At 42.3% G+C, this 20,000-nt stretch overlaps 1 protein-coding gene across 1 annotated transcript in view; it reads left to right on the top strand.

The window, feature by feature from the left end:
* Positions 1 to 20,000, top strand: part of LOC147019615 (protein sel-1 homolog 1-like) — a 63,002-nt gene that overhangs the window by 36,538 nt on the left and 6,464 nt on the right. Inside the window, exons 16-20 of the mRNA XM_085894168.1 lie at positions 269 to 417; positions 668 to 833; positions 9,422 to 9,496; positions 9,920 to 10,092; positions 14,100 to 14,228. Coding sequence (XP_085750294.1) covers positions 269 to 417; positions 668 to 833; positions 9,422 to 9,496; positions 9,920 to 10,092; positions 14,100 to 14,228 — 692 coding nt within the window. The remainder of the gene's footprint in view (positions 1 to 268; positions 418 to 667; positions 834 to 9,421; positions 9,497 to 9,919; positions 10,093 to 14,099; positions 14,229 to 20,000) is intronic.

Here is a 20,000-nt window from a genome sequence, read left to right as displayed (position 1 = left end):
ATTCATTCCCCTAAAAAAATGTGAAAAACAATTGGATAAAGTTTAGTCACGTGTTTTACTGTGTTTCCCTAAGAATTTCCTTTCCTTGTCATTACCAATTTTCATTCAACTTCTTACTTTCCTGAAACCACAAAAAAAATTCATTATCTTGATGGCTTTCGAAGGGAGACTTGGACTACATTTCCCTCCCCTCACCCACGTTCTCCCACCAACTTTTCTTTTTGTTCCACCTCCTCAACTCTACACTTCAATCTCGCCTGACAACCAGATGGCATGGGAGTGACTCGGGACTACAAGATGGCTATCAAATATTTCAACCTGGCTTCACAGTTGGGCCATGTGCTGGCTTACTTTAACCTGGCACAGATGCATGCGACGGGCATCGGTGTGATGCGCTCCTGCCACACTGCTGTCGAGGTGAGATTGAGCCGCCACCTACATCTGGTTTGAGCAAGCGCAACGAGCCAAAGTGTGTCCGTGGCTGTTCGACATTTAAAAAGCCATGTGGTTGCCTTTTTGATGATTATGACTCCAAACCTCATAAAATAAAAATGTTTTTTAACATTAACAATTTTGTGGAAGAGCTGCTGAACTAAATGTTCCCAATCCAATCCGTGGACCTTCATTACCCCTGAGATGTCCATTCCCCTTACACCATGGTTTGCAGCTGTTTAAGAACGTTTGTGAGCGTGGTCGCTGGGCTAAGCGGCTGATGTCTGCCTACAATGTGTACCGTGCGGATAATGTGGACTCTGCACTCGTCCACTACCTCCTGCTGGCAGAGCAGGGATACGAGGTTGCACAGAGCAATGCGGCATACATCCTTGATCGCAGTACGTTTCATTGAGGGGGTGGGGTGTAGTAGATGGGGTAAGAGATTATTTTCTATTTTGTGATTTACCATACTGTGTCAGTGTTTATGCTGCAGAAGCAGCTTCCTGAGCAAGGGTTATTCTGGATGGTTTGACATTGCCTTCCCAGCAGTAGTTAGGGCAGGAATTGGGAATTTGTTCATGGTACCGGCGATAGCTCGCCTTCTCTTCACCAAGGACAGCGTGGGATATTCGTCCACCAACTAATGCTGGTAGATGGGAAGCCCAACACTGAGTGCACTAACTACTTCATGCAAATGTGAAAGTCAATCTGTAGGGTCCTCCCATATTAGGGTCCTGTTCCTAAGGTTGCTTGGGGATGACTGACCACACACAGACGCACATCTCGTTTTTTCATTTCTGTTCCTCACAATTCTATCAGACACACAGACACATTTGACACTTTTTATCCCCCGCCGCGTGGTAGAAGGGGGATATTGTTATTAATTGTACACCATTGGCTATTTCTAAAATATAATATAATAAGGATTGCTGTAAAGGATGTTGATTTCACAACATCCTGTATTCAACTTTATTTTCGTTGTAAACCTCAAAACATAGATCCCTGACCTAAAATAAGAACCTTAACCTGAAAGCAAATAGTTTCCCGACTGCACGGATCATCAGATGGGCACCGTTCTTCCTCGAGGTTTTGATCCTTTTAGCCCAGAATCTCTCCAAACGGCGGATCGACAACCTCGGTCACGGATCTACATCAGTAGATTTCCTCCATCAATAGATCCACAACCTCAATTGCGTCCAGGCGGTCAGTCAACCCATCGATGCACCATCACGATTCAACCTTTTCACACGAGAGGATTAATGTATCACATGGTTACAACTCCCATCACACATTCAATAATACTGTATGATAAAACATTATATCATGCACATCTTTCCTGAAATATAACATGTCCACAAAGCAGCACGTACACCCCACTTACCTCTGAATCAAACTGTTATTCAAATATTCAAACAGTCATTAGGTCATCTCTTCGAGCATGACCTAATAATATTGGTGTTGAGAGGAGAGGTGACGATCCGTCCGTCCGTCCGTTCACAATGAAGTTGAAGCGGGAGATCTGGTCATTAGTGATCCTGATAGAGGTCGATGAGACATACATGATGGTATGGCTTTCAAGGTCACCGAAGGTCAAGGTCACGAGGCCTTTGAAGTTGCGAAAATGACGATTTTCAAATTCTATCTCCTCCGCCATTTCTCAAGCGATCTTGAATTTTATTGTGGCATATTAATCTATGGGACAATATCTAAATTTGGTCGGGCCGGATTTTCGATATTCGCTTTTGTTTTCGTGTCACGTGATTTCAAAGTTGGCAAAAAATGCGAAAATGACGATTTTCAAAATCTATCTCCTCCTACATTTCTCAAGCGATCTTGAATTTGATTGTGGCATATAAATCTATGGGACAATATCTAAATTTGGTCAGGCCGGATTTTCGATATTCGCTTTCGTTTTCGCATCACGTGACTTCAAAGTTTGCAAAAACTGCCCTACCTTCAGGAGGCTATATATTTTCTCGCAGAGATGACCGTCACTCCCGCACGGGGGCAATTTTTTTTTTTAACGGATTTCAACATTTTACACCGTCTCCGAGCAACCAATGAATTGTTTAAAAAAAAAATTGTATTTTTACTTTGTGTATTTGTAGATTATTCTAACATGGCCAAACTATAGCACTTGGAGGCCCCAAATTTTGTAGGTACCTCAGAATCTCGGCAAAGTTTTAATCTACCACATATTGGCCTTGACGTCTGTTTTGAGACCACCAAAGGCTGCTATAAAGTCTATATTGGGATGTGGGTCAGGCAGTGCTACTGCTGGCCTGCAGGCAAAAGGTAACCACCATGAGGACAACAACGCCAGAGCTTTTCAATGTCCAACACGTCCCGAAACCCCTGTGGGGAAAAGCTCACCCATCCAGGCAGCACCAGATAGCCCCTGATAGTTGTGTATAATTTCAAGTGGAATTGTAACCCGAATTTTGGTCATCTGGAAACCATTTTCAAAGCTCTTATGTTAAGCACCACAGGATATTTAAACAGCAAATTACACTTTCATGTTATTAATTACTCCATCTATTTTTAGTTAAAGGTAGGGCTGGTAGGATGGCCGAGAGGTACGCGCACACATTTATAAGTTGTCGAGCCTGGTTATGAATCTCAACCTCGCTATAACCTGTTATCCCAATGTTTCACAGGCAGGGTGATTCATTAATGTGTGTGCCGTCCCTCAGGTGGACGTTCAACTGGGCGTCCCATTTGCTGGCATTAGTTGGTGGGCATTAAAGATCCCCACAATGTCCTTCACGAAGAGTAGCCAAGCTATTGCTGGCACCCTGAACAAATTCCTGCCCGAATTTTCTGTGTCTGAGTTGTAACCCTCGTCAATAAACTGCTTCGGCAAAACCGATGCTTTGTGCAGAGCATTTGTCATGAAAGTCTTGACTAGAGCTACAGGCGAATCGTCGTCATTGGTGATTACTTTTCTGCAAAGTAACTCCATTGGTGGCAAATTTATCATGATTTAGGCCAAAGTCACATTTGCTCTACGGCGAGGATACGGCGGCCGTACGCCCTCTGAATTGACAAACGTGCGGTGGCCTCAGGGTGTCCCTACGCCGTTTGGCTATATTTTACAGGCCGTAGGGTCGCCGTCGAATTATAACGCGGAGTTATAACTATCTTAATTTCTACGTTCGCCGTAGCAATTCGACAAGCCGAAAAAAAAAAAAAATATAAAAAATAAAAAACCCACTCGTTACCGTCCGTCTGGCCGCATGTTCGCCTTAGGGCCCCCCTGCGGTCGCCTTGCGGGAACCTTGCGTCTGCCTTAAATTCTATGGCCGCCGCAGGAACGCCCTGAGGTCACCGTGCTACATCAAATCAAAGACCGTACGGCACCCCCACGTTTTCGGTCTCCACAATTTATAAATACGCCATGTGGCTCCCCGAAAAATAAAAACATATGTGACTGTTACATTGTGTGACCGTGGAAATACTGTGGCCGCCCTATAATTGCAAGTGGCCGTAGATTTTGTAGACCCCACGGCTGCCGTGGCAAATGTGACTTAGGCCTAAGGTCACCCCTAAACAGCAGTATTAAGGTCATCACTTGTGCAACTCCCTTCTTTTTTCTTTTTTTTGTATACATTGTCGAGGCTCGTAAGAGAGCTAACACACAGCATAACAATGGGGGCAGGAGATAAGAGGGGTGGGAGAGGGAAGGACAAAACAGTGGGGAACAGACATTAGGAGATCTGTGCAAGGGAGAGGGACGAGGCGGGGAACACGGGGTATACAAGATGGACACCACAGGGACTTTCGGGAAGGAAGGCAGGGAATATGAAGGAGGTGGGTTTGGGGTGGAATAATGGGGGTCGAAAAGATTGTGGTTTTGGATGGGGGAAGATAGGTGGTGGTGAACAGCTGTTTTGAAGGCCTCGGGGGAAGAGTAGGATTGAAGAGAGTGTGGGAGTTTGTTCCAAAGGTGGGGAAAAAGAGGAATGAAAGAGTGAAGGTGAGCAGTGATTCGTGCTTTTGGTAGATTCACCAGAAGGGGGTTGCTGGCGGACCTTGAGCGCCCTGTGGAAATATGGGGGGGGGGGGCGGGTGTGAGACCAGAGAGGAGACTGTGGAAGACAGAAAGACACCGACCTGCCTGTGGTGAGAGAGTGAGAGAGTGAGAGAGTGAGAGGCCCAAAGATTCAGCCTCGCCATGGGAGATACCAATGATCCTAAATGCCTTCGCGACCACAGCGTGAAGCCGAGAGAGGTGAGAGGCAGGACCACCAGCCCAGAGGGGAGAGCAATGCTCCATTAGGCTGCGGACGAAAGCTTTGTATGTGGTCAGGAGCTCAGGTGGGCCGAGGAAGCACTTTGCACGACGGATTCCCAGTCGGTGAGTGGCTTTGGAGGCCAGGTTGTAAATGTGGCTTTCCCAGGAAAGGTCATGGCAGATAGTGAGACCAGAAGCTTGAATGAAAGGACTTCTCCCAGAGGATTGTTGAGAAAGTAGATGGGGGGTGGGTTCCAAACGGTCCTTTCAGAGAGACGTAGTGAGAATGTGAGATTTGTTCGCATTGAAAGACATGTTCCACGTGTTGGACCAGTTTGTGATTTTATCCAGATCTGCAGGGAGCGAAGAAGCTGCTGCTTGCTGGTCTGAAGGATGACAGATGGTATGGCAGAGGGTTGAGTCGTCAGCAAAGAGATGGAGGATTTTCCAGAGTCTGAGAGATCCTTAATGAAAACCAAAAATTGAACAGGGCCCAGAACACTGCCTTGGGGAGCTCCAGCCTGGACAGGAAGATGGGATGAGAGAACTCTATTTCGGGCCACACGTTGGCTGCGACAGGAGAGGAAGTCTGCGAGCCATGAGTGGAGATGGCCTTGGATACCATCGGAAGAGAGTTTGATGAGCAGGGCATGGTGTCAAAAGCACGTGATATGCCGAGGGATATGGCTCTGATTTCATGTCTGGCATTGAGGACCTCCATCCATTGTTGGGAGAGCAGAAGCAGCATATTCATGGTAGAGTGACCTGGTCTGAAACCAAATTGATGACTGGAAATCAAGCCATTGGAGAAGAGGAAGGATTTAATGTCTGAAGTGATGATCGATTCCATAATCTTGCTGATAATTGGGAGAAGCATAATTGGTCTGTAGTTGCAGGGATCTGTTTTAGCACCTTTTTATGCAGGGCAGTAATGTTTGCTGATTTCCAAGTAGATGGCAGATGACCTTGAGCAAATGAGAGGGTGAGGAAGAGCAGAGGAGAAGGTTTTTAAGACACGTGGGCTGATGCCGTCTCTGGACAGGTTGCAGAATCTGAGTCGAGGTTTGACAGCAAACTCTCCACTTTGTGAAAAGAAAAGGACACAGAGTCCAGGGAGAGTTGAGTGTGACTGGGTAAGGTGGGTACAGAAAGCGATGGGTTTCGGATACAATATTTAGATGCAAACACAGAGTTTAGGCATTCAGCCTTTTCATGTGCGGTGTCAGCTGTGCAGCCATTTGAGGTAAGGGAGAGGATGGAGGAGTAGCATACTCCAGAAACAGATTTGATTAGACGCTACCAGGATTTGGAGGAGGGAGAGAGGTTTAAGAGTTCATACGAGATTAGAAAGATGTTGTTTTCTGGCTCTTTTGAGGGTAGACACACACTTGTTCCAAGCTTTCTTGAAGTGTGGATTTGAGATTACCCTCAGTTGGATTTGCTTTCCATGAGGCAAAGGCAAGTTGCTGCAGGACAACAACCTTCAGTGAACCATGGGTGAGGGGAAAGGTAGGACACCTGCAGATGAGGGGGGATAAATCTGTGCGTGAGAGAGATGTAGAGATAGAGAGAGAGAGCAAGTTTCTTTGAAAGAATTCCCAGGACAAGGTGATGTTGGAGAAAGTAGTTGTGGGAGACCAGTCTAGAAGTTTGATGGCTGCTTGAAGACCCTGTCAGTCAGCCTGAGTAAAATGCCAGATTCGATGGTGCTGAGGAGATTCTCCAATAACAGCCAGAGATGTCTACTTTGATATGCATGTGGTCAGAAGAACCGATTGCAGCAGAGGAAGAACAGATATTTACTGGGAAATTTGTCAAAATCAGATCCAGAAGAGATGGAGTACCGTTGGTTGAGATCTGGGTCGGGAAGTTGAACGATTGAGTCAGTCCCAATCAGATGCAGAAGTCTTTTGCTGAAGCGCCATGGCAAGTCAGCGAGGTACCCACACCTAGCCAACTGGCATGATGACTTGAAGTCACCACATATGAAGAAGAGTGAGTTCGGATGCGATGCTAGAAGTTTGTCCATGTTTTCGGATAGTGAGGTGTAAATGGAGTCATCACTGTTTGGTGGATGGTACAACACACGCATAAACATGAGGTGGGAGTGGAGGGGAAGCCGTAGCCAGAAGTATTCCTGGTGGTGTGGTGGAGTGAGGGCAGTGCATGGAGAGTCAGGAATAGAGTATTTGATGAAGAGAGTAACTCTTCCACCAGGACGGAGCTCAGGTCTGTCATGCTGTTGGAGGGAGTAAACAGGGAGAGATACGAGGGAGTCAATGATTTCTTAAGGGAGGAAAGTTTCTGTTTGGCTGATTATGTCTGGTTTGTCAGTGGCAACCTGTATGGAAAGATCTATCAGGTTTGAGCGAAGGTCCTGGATGTTTGAGATCCACACTGTTAAGGAAGAGGGAGGGCAGGAGACTTTGGATGCAGGGGAGGGGAGGGGAGGGGAGAAGAAGGGTAGGACGAGGAAGGCGGGGGGTGGCAAGGAGAGTTGTTGAAAGACTGTGGGGGGGTTACAGAAGAGCTAGGGGAGAGGGCTGGATGATTATTATGAGAAAAGGCTCTGTGATGCTTGGTTGATGTGCAGTGGGGAGTAATAAGAGAGGAGGCAGAATGCGGTTGAGGATTTGAGATGAAGTGATGAGATGGATGGGAGAGGGCAGGGGAAGGAGATAACTTTGTGGATGTGAGGGGGGTGATTGGAGGGAGAAGGGTGAGTCGGGAGTTTTTGAGAAAGGTGAAGGGGAAGAGTGTGATGGTTGCTTTGAGAGAGAGGGGTGAATTGACACTGGAATTGGGAAAAAAAGGATGATTGATGGAAAGTGAACATGCATTACAAACAGGGCTTTTTTTTTAAGTTCAGAAATGTGACTAAAGACATAACTTGATGGATGGAATAAAGGTGAATTTAGAGAATGGAGAGAAGAAACGCTGTAACAGTTGGATTTTTTTGGTTTTTTTTAGACAAGGTTTTAAGGAAAGGTTGAATTGAGAACAGTCTGTTGAAATAGAGAAAAAGTCGTGAATTATGATACAGTAATGAGAACAATACGTGTGAAAGAGTAAGATGAAGCATTATAACAGTCCTTTTTAAAATTATTATTATTGTTATTATAATTTTTTGATAAAGATTGCGTAAGATTAGGTGAAGGAAAGGTTGAAGAAAAATCGTGAGGTGAATGGTGAATTTGGATTGGTAAACGCAGAGGGTAGAAAGATTCCAGCTGAAACACGTGGTTACGGTAGGTGTATAGTTAAAATTGGATTTTTATTTATTTATTTATATAAGGATTGCCTAAGATAAGGAAAGGTTGAAATGAAATCGTGGAGGTGTATGGTGAATTTGGATCGGTAAACAGAGTGAAGCTGATGGGTCGATGAAAAGTAACAGGAAGGGGTAGAGAGATGCGTGGTTTTGGGAGGTGTATCGTTAGAAAGGATACAAGGAAAATATTAGTTTTTTTTTTATGATTAGGTACGATTAGGGTAAGAATTGGATGGTTGTCGGAAAAATTGTGAATGTAATGGTGAGAGTCGGTCAGCTCAAAATAGAGGGAAGATGGTGTGGCGGCAGGAGGAGGAGGAAGAAAAAGGAGGATCGGTACTCGTGGGTATGGAGGGAGAAAGGTATTTTGTTTTTTTGTTGTTGTATATGTACTTTTTTTATTTTTATTTTTTAAAGAAGGAAACAGGGTGTAGTTGGTGGGGATAGATTGTGGGTGGGTGGGGTGGGGGGGGAGGGGCTGGTAGGAAAATAAGAACTGATGGTTAGGGAGAAAATACGAATAAAAACTATCGTACACCGCGATGGGAAAGATGGGTAGGCCTCAAGGAAACCCGATAAGACAATATTGACGAAAACTCACAAAATAGCTCAATTTTTGAAACGAAACCGAATGAGGAACACACAGTAAAAATGTCAGAGAGCAAATAAACAGTTAAAAACGTGACAAATAACGACCGGAAACTTAACTTTGAGAAAGTGGACAGAGACCCCTGAGAGAACCACCCATCGCCTCAAACCCGGAACCGTCCTCTGTGTAATCTTTTGGGTTTTTATGTTTGATTTGTACAAATGTTTGGTCTTGAGAATGGTAACTGCACATTTCGTGCGCATAAATTATGGCCTGGATGACATCAGTCTGATCACTTGATGTGACGAGTATCAGATCTCTTGTAATCTGGTGATTTATCATACATTGTAATGTATTTAAACCTATATAATTGATACGCTCCTTCTTTAGCTTGAGATACTGGAGCAAAATGGACATGTCATTTGTGAGATCTCAATAGCAAGAGATTCTGCACTCGTTCACTACCTGCTGCTTGTGGAGCGGGGATATGAGGTTGGACAGAGCATTGCAGCGTACGAGTGCAGAGTCTTGTCCCCCCCCCCAACCTTTCTCACTGTTTTTATGCAAATCATGTTCATTTTTATTTATCTTTGTTCATAACATGAGAATTGCTGTTTTAGCACAGGTATAATGTGAATCGTGATTATTATATCATGAACAGATAGCTGTAATAAAATTCTTCATAACTGCTCAATGTCTGAAATTCGATCCTAATTTTTGTTTTACTCTTCTCCTTCCTTCACCTGTGTAGTATTTGGGGTCATGTGACCATGTCACAAATGTGCATAATATGACCTGCTTTGCCCCATTATTTTGTTCTCCCTTTTTTATCTGGCCTGTGCTCGTTGTATTTGTGACGTTGCCTTCATTCCCCTTGTGACTGCTTGTGCAGAAGAATCACGGATTGTGAGTGAAAGTGATACTTATCCACAGGCTCTGCTGCATTGGAATCGCGCAGCCATTCAGGGTACGCCTCACTAATTTTATTTATTTTCACCATAATCCCCCTGTCTCCACCTATAAATATTGTTGTATAGATTAGATGTATGTATAGAGCGAGAAGGCTGTTTGTGAATCAGAATTTCATTGTTTCTTAACATTGGTTTTTAAACACCTGACAATGAAGTGACTTAACTTGACTTAATTGTTTTTCCCTCATTTGTGCATTCCTCTCTTATCCGTCATATTTTTTTTAACTGCTGCATTTTATTTCCTCCTTATATTGTTGCCTACTTATTCAACCCTTCCTTTATAACCACCCCTCTCCTCCCCACCCACTCTCCTCCCCACCCCCTCTCTGCAACCCCTTTTGCCTGCAAAGCTCAAGCATCTGCTGTAACAAACTCGCCCTCGCTTTTCCCATTACTGTCTCTGTATTGTCATCGTCCAGGTTATGCCGCTGCTCGCCTTAAGCTTGGAGACTACCACTACTATGGCTACGGCACAGCAGTCGATTACGAAGCGGCTGCAATACACTATAGACTGGCATCGGAGCAGCAACATAATGCACAGGCCATGTTCAACCTGGCTTACATGCACGAGCAAGGCCTTGGAATGAAACAGGTATGTGATCGCCACCCATACATCATGTGGTTTTCAGAGCCTTTAAGTGTGATTTATTATTATTATTGCAGATTATTCTCAAGTTGTCATGACAATGGAAGTGTCAAATTGTCTTGAACCTTTTGTGAGATTTTTTTTTTTTTTTTTTTTTTTTTGAAAACCAGTCAATTAGCATTGCTCTTGTCAAGGCCACTAATTTGACGAGCAGTAACGTCTCTTTGTACTGGTATTGAGGTAGACCTTGTGAACCCAAATTAAAGCTGATAAAAATCAAGAAAGGTAAGCTTTTGCCATGGTGGTTTATGTGTATATATATATATATACAAGCTGCAAGTTCACACAGTTGTCATACTTGCCATTTGCTTTATTCTGCCTGAACCACTATTCCTGCAATATATATATATATATATATATATATATATATATATATATATATATATATATATATATATATATATATATATATATATATATATATATATATATATATATATATATATATATATATATATATATATATATATATATATATATATATACTAGCGATACCCGTGCACGGGAGAGCAGACGACAGACCGTACACGGGGAATGACAAAATACGCATTGTGCAACATGCAAGTGGTACCATGGAACGTCAAGACTTCCCAAACATTGTCGGCATGTCCGCTAAGTGCCACAGCAATTTCATAGGGATCGTGTGACGGCGAGCCGAGTTTTTAGTGTGCAAGCTTGGTATTATATATGTATATATATATGTATATATATATATATATATATATATATATATATATATATATATATACACACACACACACACACACACACACACACACACACACACACACACACACACACACACACACACACACACACACACACACACACACACACACACACACACACCCTACAGCACCATGATGTTTGAAAATGCTGTACTTGCTTTTCATATTTCTATTTTTTTTTTCTTATCATATATCATATACCACATTGTTGTGGGAATGATCCTTGGGGGTTAAAACTGCTCAGTATAATAATGGTTATTTTGTAGTATTTGTTTTGAATAAGCAGATTGTCATCAATTGTGAGGTTAGAATTGCATCACTAAATGTACAGCGAGTTGTTATTTTTCCTTACCCTACCTTACCATACCTCTTGGTACCTCGGTTTATTTTCTTTGGCTGTGTTTTTATCCCTCGCTGCATGGCGGAAGGGGGATATTGTTATTCTTTTGCACTGTTTATATGTCCTCACAAAGCGCACACAAGACCTTTTTATGGAGAAATATGCCACCAAGCAGAATGTGCAGGTGGTGAATCTACATTGAGAAATCCAGCAATTCGCATTACCACAGGATCTGATTATCATAGCGAACCAACATCGAGGAATCCAGGAATTAGCTTCACCACAGGAGCTCACATGGCACAACACGGGGCTTATCAGTTGCTCAGGCAGATTGACCTTCAACAGCTGCCAACGTAGAGACGTTCACGCAGGAGAGCGACAATTATGCCGGAAGAAAGGGAGCTTTTTGGAGGAATGGTTGTCGTGCAGAAGGGAGGACAGCACCTGAGATCGCCAGAGATGATCTCTCTGAGTGTGCCGGACCTGTCAAAGTTTCATCCGCAGACCAAAGAGGGCTTCGAGGGATGGAGCTTTGAGGAATTTTTATGCCTGGTTCCGCCAGAGCACTGCAAACAATGTCCAACTCTGCTCCAGGACTTGTGCATGGCTTGCATCTGAGTTTGAAAGCAACATTTTGGGATTGTTGTTTCTATTTCCTGTATTTTTTGTCAAGTGAATGAATGGGGTCCCCAAGATGAGAACCGTTCAGAAATATGCGACGCTTGGTTTGTTTGAAGGCGGTATGATTTGGTAAGGGTAAATGGTTTTATACGCTGATTCATTTATATTTGTTTGTTTATTATGTACTGGTTCTTGTTTTTGCTTCATGTTATCCTCCCGGGAAAGAAAACTCAGGCAGTGTAAAAGCACAAGACACGATTGAGGCTGAAGGCCAATTATTTGGTTTTATCTGGGGTCATTTGTTTTTTTTTAATCCAAACATAGCCCTTGACCTTCTTCTGGATCAAAGAGAAGGCCATGCAAAGTTTGATCGCACTGTTTCCTGCAGGGTCCGAATGTATAAACTTTCTTCTTTATATATTAGATAGTTGACTCCCCACCCTCTGGGTGGGTTGAGTTTGCGCATTACTTGGTGGAAAAAAAAACAAACAGTAGAGTGTGTTTGGCAATAGGATGATTGATGTTTTGTGTGGTTTGCACTTCAAAGGTTCGAGATGGTCGAAAAGGTACGTTCCAAGAGTTGTTGATGTCTAAGGAGTTGAAAGGGTCCAATCTTTCAAGCATGTAAAAATGGTCAGAAAAGGTCCAAGTGCCCTAAAGCTCTAACTGTCAAGGGTCCAAGCTGTCTAATCTGTCTGAAGGATGTAAGGGGTCCAAATGGTAGGGTCTAAGGGGTATAAAGGTCTTGATGTTCTCTGGGTCTAAAAGGTCAAAAGGGTGAAGGGATCTAAAAGTGTTGAAAGGGACTTAAAAGTAAAAGGGATCTTTGGGGTGTTAAGGATATGAGGGGTCTTAAAGGGTCTTCAAAGAAGGTCGAAAGGGTCTTAACAGTCTAACGGTTTAAAAGGTACATTCCAATGGTATGTAATTAATAGATGTATGTGTCATCAGGGTGCAACTGATGTTGAAACAGTACGTAGTTAATAGACATATAGTTACACGGCTTCACGGACAGATGGAGTCTAAAGGGTCTTCAAGGTCTTAAAGGGTGGGGTCTTTGGGGTTTTAAAGGGTCTTGGGGATTTTTCAAGGGTTTTAAAAGGTCTTTGGAGTCTATTATGTCTTGAGAGTGTTAAAGGGTCTTTAAACATTGAGGTGTTGGATGAAAATACCTTAAGGACAATCCCCAGGTCAGACTTGGTCTGTGTGCCAAATGTGGTGGTTGTCAGCCCAGCGATCTTTGCAAAAAATGCAGATAGACAGACAGACAGATTTTATTTGTGAGATATATGTTATATATAATTACGGGAAGTTCCTTGTTTGTTTGACTTGTATGCATTCCTAAACTGTTGGACGGAATGAGATTCAGACTGGTGTTTGTACTCGTGGGATGCTCGGGAAGGTTTTAAGCAGTTAAAAAAAAAAACCATTTGATCCCTGGGGGTTCAGGGTTTTGGGGTGGTGTGGGGGGGGAGGGGTGCATATACTCTGTGTAAAGTATAGTCCTCCTCCAGGTGGGAATGGGTATTGTAAGTCTTCATAAAATACCCCAAATTTCTGCAGGAAAACCATAGATGTCAAATAAGTAGTTGGGTTGCCAGTGTCTGTGTGTGCTTTTACTTGTCCACACTCTTAAATGGAACAAGTTGGAATTTGTTGTTTTTTATTTGTGGGATGCACAGAGTTTAAGGGACTAAAATAAAATTTTAAAAATCGTATCCTGGTGGGTTCAGGATGAAGGGGGTTGGGGGAGGATCCCAATCCTCTCTGTAAATGCGCTTCTGATACCACCACTTAGTGGAAGTAATCATAAAATGTGTCATAAAAGTGGAGGAATTGATCCGTCGGAGGGGTTCCTTGCTCGTGCTTTAGAATTGGCTCTTCTGGTCGCTAGGTCAAGCATTAACTGCAGTATTTTCTCAAATTCTTCCATCATAAGAAGTGCTTTAAAGTGTCGCCTTGAATGAAATTGGACTCTATGTACCAGCAGTTTAATACCACTTTTTCATACAAGAAGCATCAATGTAATCTCGTGATGTCACTGTCGATAACAAAATGATCTTGAGCATGAATGATTGGGTATCGTGGAAGCTGTCACCATTCTGAAACGTTGCACATTGCAATTCTGTGAACAAATTTCTAATTTATCTCTTGTCATAGAAATTTATAATTCCTAGTACTGCAAATCTTTATCTTGTTGGCATACTATTTTGTTTTGTTTTGTAATACTTTTTTTTTTCTCTTTTTACTCTGCCTCCATCTAGGATATTCACTTGGCAAAGCGTTTCTATGACATGGCTGCCGAGGCAAGCTCTGATGCACATGTCCCTGTATTCCTTGCTGTGTGCAAGTTAGGCTTTCTCTATGTATACGACTACCTTCGGCAGGACCACGTAAGTCGTTCTGCTGCGCCCGTCCCTATAGCTAATGGCCTGGGCAGTGTTGCTAAATGAAATGCTGCCAGGGATTCTAAAGTCCTTACCATTTGTTGAGCAATGGAGAATGCGTCTAGCGAGCTTGTATAATATTCGAATAATGTGGAGTGATAATAAATGTGTCTATGTAGTGTGATCGTTGTCTTGGTTAAAAAGTACTGTGGCAGTTTCATTCTGGCACACAATGCAAACACGGTTTTGGCATGCATATGCAAATCGGCTGCACGCAGCTTGTGATTGGTCATGTGCAAGGAATAAAATGGGAAAGAATGGGTGGGGTGGGGGGGGGGAAACCGACCTAATCCCTCACAATGTATATCGACCCATAAAACTCATTACACAAAAGGGGAGGACGATCTGGAACAAGTAAAAATGAAATAAACCAATGTCACCCGCAGGGTGACCCGTATCTTGCCAAAAGGTGACCACGTGTGATTTCTTTAAGGTCACACTGAGTTAAACAGAGCTGCTATCCACCAGGAGCGACTCCTTGAGGAATATCTGCCTACGAGAGATTCCGATGAGAATCGTTCTACAGAGTAACCATGAAAAATATGCTTTTGTCTCATAACGTCACCAAATGACGTCATAATGTCTCAAGCTTGACATATCTAGAAAGCACTCATCGAGGTGTTCAATTTGAGGAACTACACGATATGGTTCCTAAAACTTGAAAATTTGACCTTGGGGTCAAATATGTTTGACCTGAGGCGCAAACCATGAAGGTCAAGGCCAATCGCCACCAAAAATTAATCAGCCGAGCGCCAGACCATGAACTGTATTCCCATGAAGTTTGAAGACGATCCGATCAAAATTACTCAAAAAATAAGGGTTTTGTCGACTCCCCTGATTTGCGACAAAGTGACCTTGACCTTTGACCTTGACCTTCAAAATTTTATGCGCTGAAAGGGACCTCTATTGGCCTTTGTTATGCGAAGTTACAAAAATTTCTAATGATAATTGTGCTCTGCAGAATTTTTTATATGTGATTACAGACAAACAAAAAAAACATACAAGCTGACTCACATATCTTGCAAAAACTTTGTTTTGGCAAGATAATAACTATCTTGGGAACTGCTATATGTTGTGTGCCATTGCCTCGGGTATTGAATGTTTCGCAGAACCGTCACAGTATTGACCCTATTTGACCCACCCAACCCTCTTACTCTGTTTCGTCGATGATCTCCTGTCTCTACTCTTGCGAGAATGCCAGTTCCATCATTCCTTTGCTTATTGTGTCGAACCGTTCCCTCACTTTCTGTCGATTTTTCTTTTTTACCCCTCGCTCTTCCATGAGCCTTGATCTTGAAAAGAAAAAAGGGGGGGTGGGTAAAAGACTTCAAAGTGCACCCATTCTGGAAAATGACCTGATGTCTAATGAACATATACACAACTGCACTGGAAAATGTGGAGACAGGAATATTGTATTGTAAAGGGTGGGGGCTTGTAAGGTGGGAGAGGATATTGCATTGATAATTTTCGTCCCTCCACACCCTGACCCCCACCCCCACCAGACCACTGGCAAAGATAAAAACACTCCTATACATTAATTGGGGTCATGCTGATCCCATGTAGAAAGTTGAGATGTAATCTGCCCAGAACTGTAGGAAAAGAACCAACATACACACACACATACACACACACATACACACACACATATACACACACATATACACACACATATACACACATATACACACACACACACACACACACACACACACACACACACACACACACACACACACACACACACACCGGTCTGTGAATTGTAGTAAGCATTAATAATCTCACATTGGCTTCTTTGATAGTAAATTACACACAGTACTTTATTATTTCATGGATACTCGCTTACAAAATGGAATGTGAAGTATAATTAATTATTTTTATCCTGATAAAAATAATGACAACATTTGCAAGTACGTCAGCTCTTATTTTAGAGATTTTAAATCGTATGCACCTAAGGGAACTTCATGGAATTCAAGATACATAATTTCATTTGATCTTCTATCTTATTGTGGTATCTATGGCCATATTGGAGCTGTGCCCATGTAATTTTGACTGTGCATATCTACATGTACATTACTAAAAGGGGCATATGTTGACTTATTTTCACCAAGTTCATTTTACCAGAAATGTCAGTAAAGTCAGTGAAGTGAACTGGACGTTGATTGTGTGAGTACATCTCCTACAATGATTTTGTGGGTATCAAATGGTAGTTACAGTAGTTGCAATATCAGTATGAAATCTAATGCAATTGGAAAAACACCACCTGACAGGTGCAGCACCCATTGATTTGATTTGATTTGATGTACTATGTTCTATGGAGCATTAGTGCTGCTAAGCCAGTTTCTTGGCAAGAGATTACCTTGGCTTGGTAGCACACGGAATGAGGGAGTGAGTACGCAACTTCTGTGATGTCAACTTTTCGCACCGATTTTTAAATTTGTTTTGAAAATTAAATTGGCAGACAAAAAGATATCAAGACAATTGAAAGGGATAGTTGTGGTTTCTTGTGTGTGATGAAATGGCACTGACAGAGAGACAACAGAGGTTGCAGGTCCTTGAATGCAACTGGGTCAGGGGAATTGTAGGAGTAAAGAGGATGGATAGAAATATGACAGATGAACTGAGGGAGAAGATTGGTGTGCAGATAAGCTTGACAGGAGATTGGTTTGAAGTGAGCTGGTCACATGGTGCTGATTGAGGAAGAGAGAATAGCAAAAAGAGTGGATAGGTTGAGGTCGACTGTGGTTGAGATTGGAAGATTGTGTGAGGAGTGATGCCAATAAAGTGGGTGTGGTTGGCGAGTAGAGATCAATGGCTGAGGACTGGGAAATGATGAGTGGAGTTGGAAAGGCAGGGCAAAGCATGGTACTGTTGGACCTCACCCCTTATTATAAAGGGAAGGGAAGAGAAGGAAGACGAAGAAGAAAAGCGATAAATCACCTTATTTGTTCAATCCTTCATTGTTTAACTCTAGGTTCCTTTGGAAAATGATAAAATCTGCAGGTATGACTCCAATTGGTAATTACACTCTGGAACGAAATGCTCTACCTGCCATCATTGCAAAGCTATGGCAGCCATATTCTGAGTGTAAAACCAGGCCTTGTGTTGTCATGACAACATGACGTCACACTTTTGTGCTCTTTTACGGTATATTATTTTTCAAATCTGATTTAATTTTTTTTGTTGTTGTACGTGCGCAACACCCAAGAGAGAATGTCACTTCCTTCTGTTGAAATCATTGTAATTGCTTCAGCCATTATTGTGCTGGGCACGATGACATTTATCAACTATTCTGAGGATGAATCAATCGGCAGTTTTACGATCTCTCCATGTGGTACCTTAACGGCTTATTCTGGCGTCTTTTTCATTCGTTGTAGTTATGAAAACATTTGAGAATCAAAGGTGTAGTTTGTAAATGCTTGTGCATTTACCTGAGAGTAGCTTTAAGCACACAATGTACACAACCATTTGGTGGAAATTCATAAAGCTTGGTAGTTATGATCACCACATGGCACGAAGGTTCAAGAATAGTATCCTGCTTGGCTCCATCTCCTGGTACGGGGTCAAAAGGTCAAAGACTAGAAAATGCAATTGCAGGCATGTTTTTAAACATTTTTAATGAACTTTGTGTATGCAATCAGCATTGGGGAGGACTCATGAAATGTGTAATTGTTTTTTATTTGACCCCCAGTCCATGCCCCAGAAACTGTGGACATTGCGTCACAGGGGTCAAAATGGGAGAAAAAAAATAAAACTCAAAATTTGATATCGAGTCGTTCTTGGTGGAACTTTTTGCTATCTTTCAACATTGCTTTCGGTGTGAAGTGTGGGGATTTGCGCACACGCACCGTCGACTTCGCTCTAATTTTTTTGGTTAATCTGGGGTCTTTGAAACTTCACAGCTCTCGGGGGCTTTGTTCCCCTCCCTATTTGTCCTGTGTGAAATTTTCTAGTTGTAAATCGCTTGCAATGCAATACGCAGCTGTTAAACTGCCTCAATAATAAATTTCTTCGCATGCTTCCCTTTTCATACATTTGGAATTGGATGCTTAATCGGACCACCACCAATGCAAACATTGATTCTCTAAATATTAAAAGGCATAAAATGTTACTTTGGAGTTTTGATTTGAGTGATTTTGGCGATCATTTTCAATGGAAGCGCTGATGCAAAGCGTTGGATTGTATCCTGTGTTTGTAATGAATTGCATGGGACTTTCAATGCAATGCCGCATTTGCTGGACTTTAAACGCACACCAAGCGATGCTTTCGTAAAGTGATATGGACCATAAAAAAGTACTCAACTTTGTGGCAGTGAGCTTGCACATTTGATAAAGATAACATACACGTATATATAAGCCCACCAGGGCCTGGCCCAAGTCTCAGATTAAAAAAAAAACAACTCTTCCTTTGTGAAAGCAAGATTTTTGAGGGCAACCAAATGACTGGTTGGCATGGTTGGAGCAACTCCAAAAAAAGAAAAACAAAAAACTGTACTCTACTCTGCTGAAGCAGTTTATTGGTAAGGGTTATAATGTTTGGTTTGCCATTGCCTTCGTGTGCTCTATCCTTTAATGCTGAGCATCAAGCAAGGAAGCATCATGGTACCATTTTTGATGTCTTTGATATGACTCGGCTGGTATTTGAACCACCCACCTCCCAATCACAGAGTGGACACTGAGAAGGCAGACTTAGGTTTAAAGAGATTATTTCTTCAAAAAATACACATCTTTAATCATCGTATATTTAACCACATGCCTGGTGTTGGCTTAACGGTTACGGTGGTGGGCTTTGGTCTTAGGGTCCTGAGTTCAAATCCTGCTTGGCTGTTGAATTAATACCAGGTGGAGTTGACTGTCATTCTTCTGAGGTTGGCAAAAATGAGTACCAGCTTGCTGGTATCCTGTGTTGGAGTGGAAACCCATTCCAGGATTGTGCCCAATAGCCAAGGAGACTGCTTCGGCAGCACCAACACTGCACAGAGTATTGTCTCAATGGATGGATGGATGGGATATTTAACCATCAAGTTTGATTGAATTTTGCAATTATAAATCAATTTGGTGGCATTTTCTGGTGTTTTATTGTAACTTAATGAGAATACAAGCCAGTGTGGGCATATTGGGCATCTTCCATTCACAATTTTTGGTTATATTATGACTTGCTTCCCTCATGATAGATGTACAATTTAAAATTCTATCTTCCCACTGACGTCTGTTTGATGAACTATTTAAATAATGACACATCCACAGTTCTGTGTGGTTATAATTGCTTTGTTGATTTAGAAATTTAACGTCTTACAGCAGTGCCATTTATTTACGTATTTTTTCCGTGCCATTTCATGAGCTTGCAGCTTTGATGTTTAGCAAGGATAACAACACACTGGTGAAATGTACCATTACAATGATTAGATCAAAAACTAACTTTGAATACCCGAGTCATCAATTATTGAACAGTTGTTTGCAATGCTGCCTTGCTGTGGATGATATTTGCTTCGCTCCCGAGGGCTCCGATCGAGCAGGAATGTTGAGATGCAGTTGTGCCACGGACCTGGATTTCAATACTTCGCACTGTATCCCAATTTGAATCATCAGGGTATTGTGATAATTTAGGGTGAAATGGTCTGAATATTTAATGGGTTAAAAGGTTGGTTTCAGGGTTGTGAAGTTGTTTATTAATGAATTACAACAACCCAAAATGTACCTTTCCATCCCTTTTAAAGGGAAA

This window comes from Eptatretus burgeri, chromosome 9 (assembly GCF_056783735.1).
Source record: "Eptatretus burgeri isolate ZD-2024b chromosome 9, Ebu_testis_v1, whole genome shotgun sequence".
NCBI classification, from domain to species: domain Eukaryota; kingdom Metazoa; phylum Chordata; class Myxini; order Myxiniformes; family Myxinidae; genus Eptatretus; species Eptatretus burgeri.
Note: the sequence above shows the minus strand (reverse complement) of the source record. Positions and strands in the feature narration are given on the sequence as shown.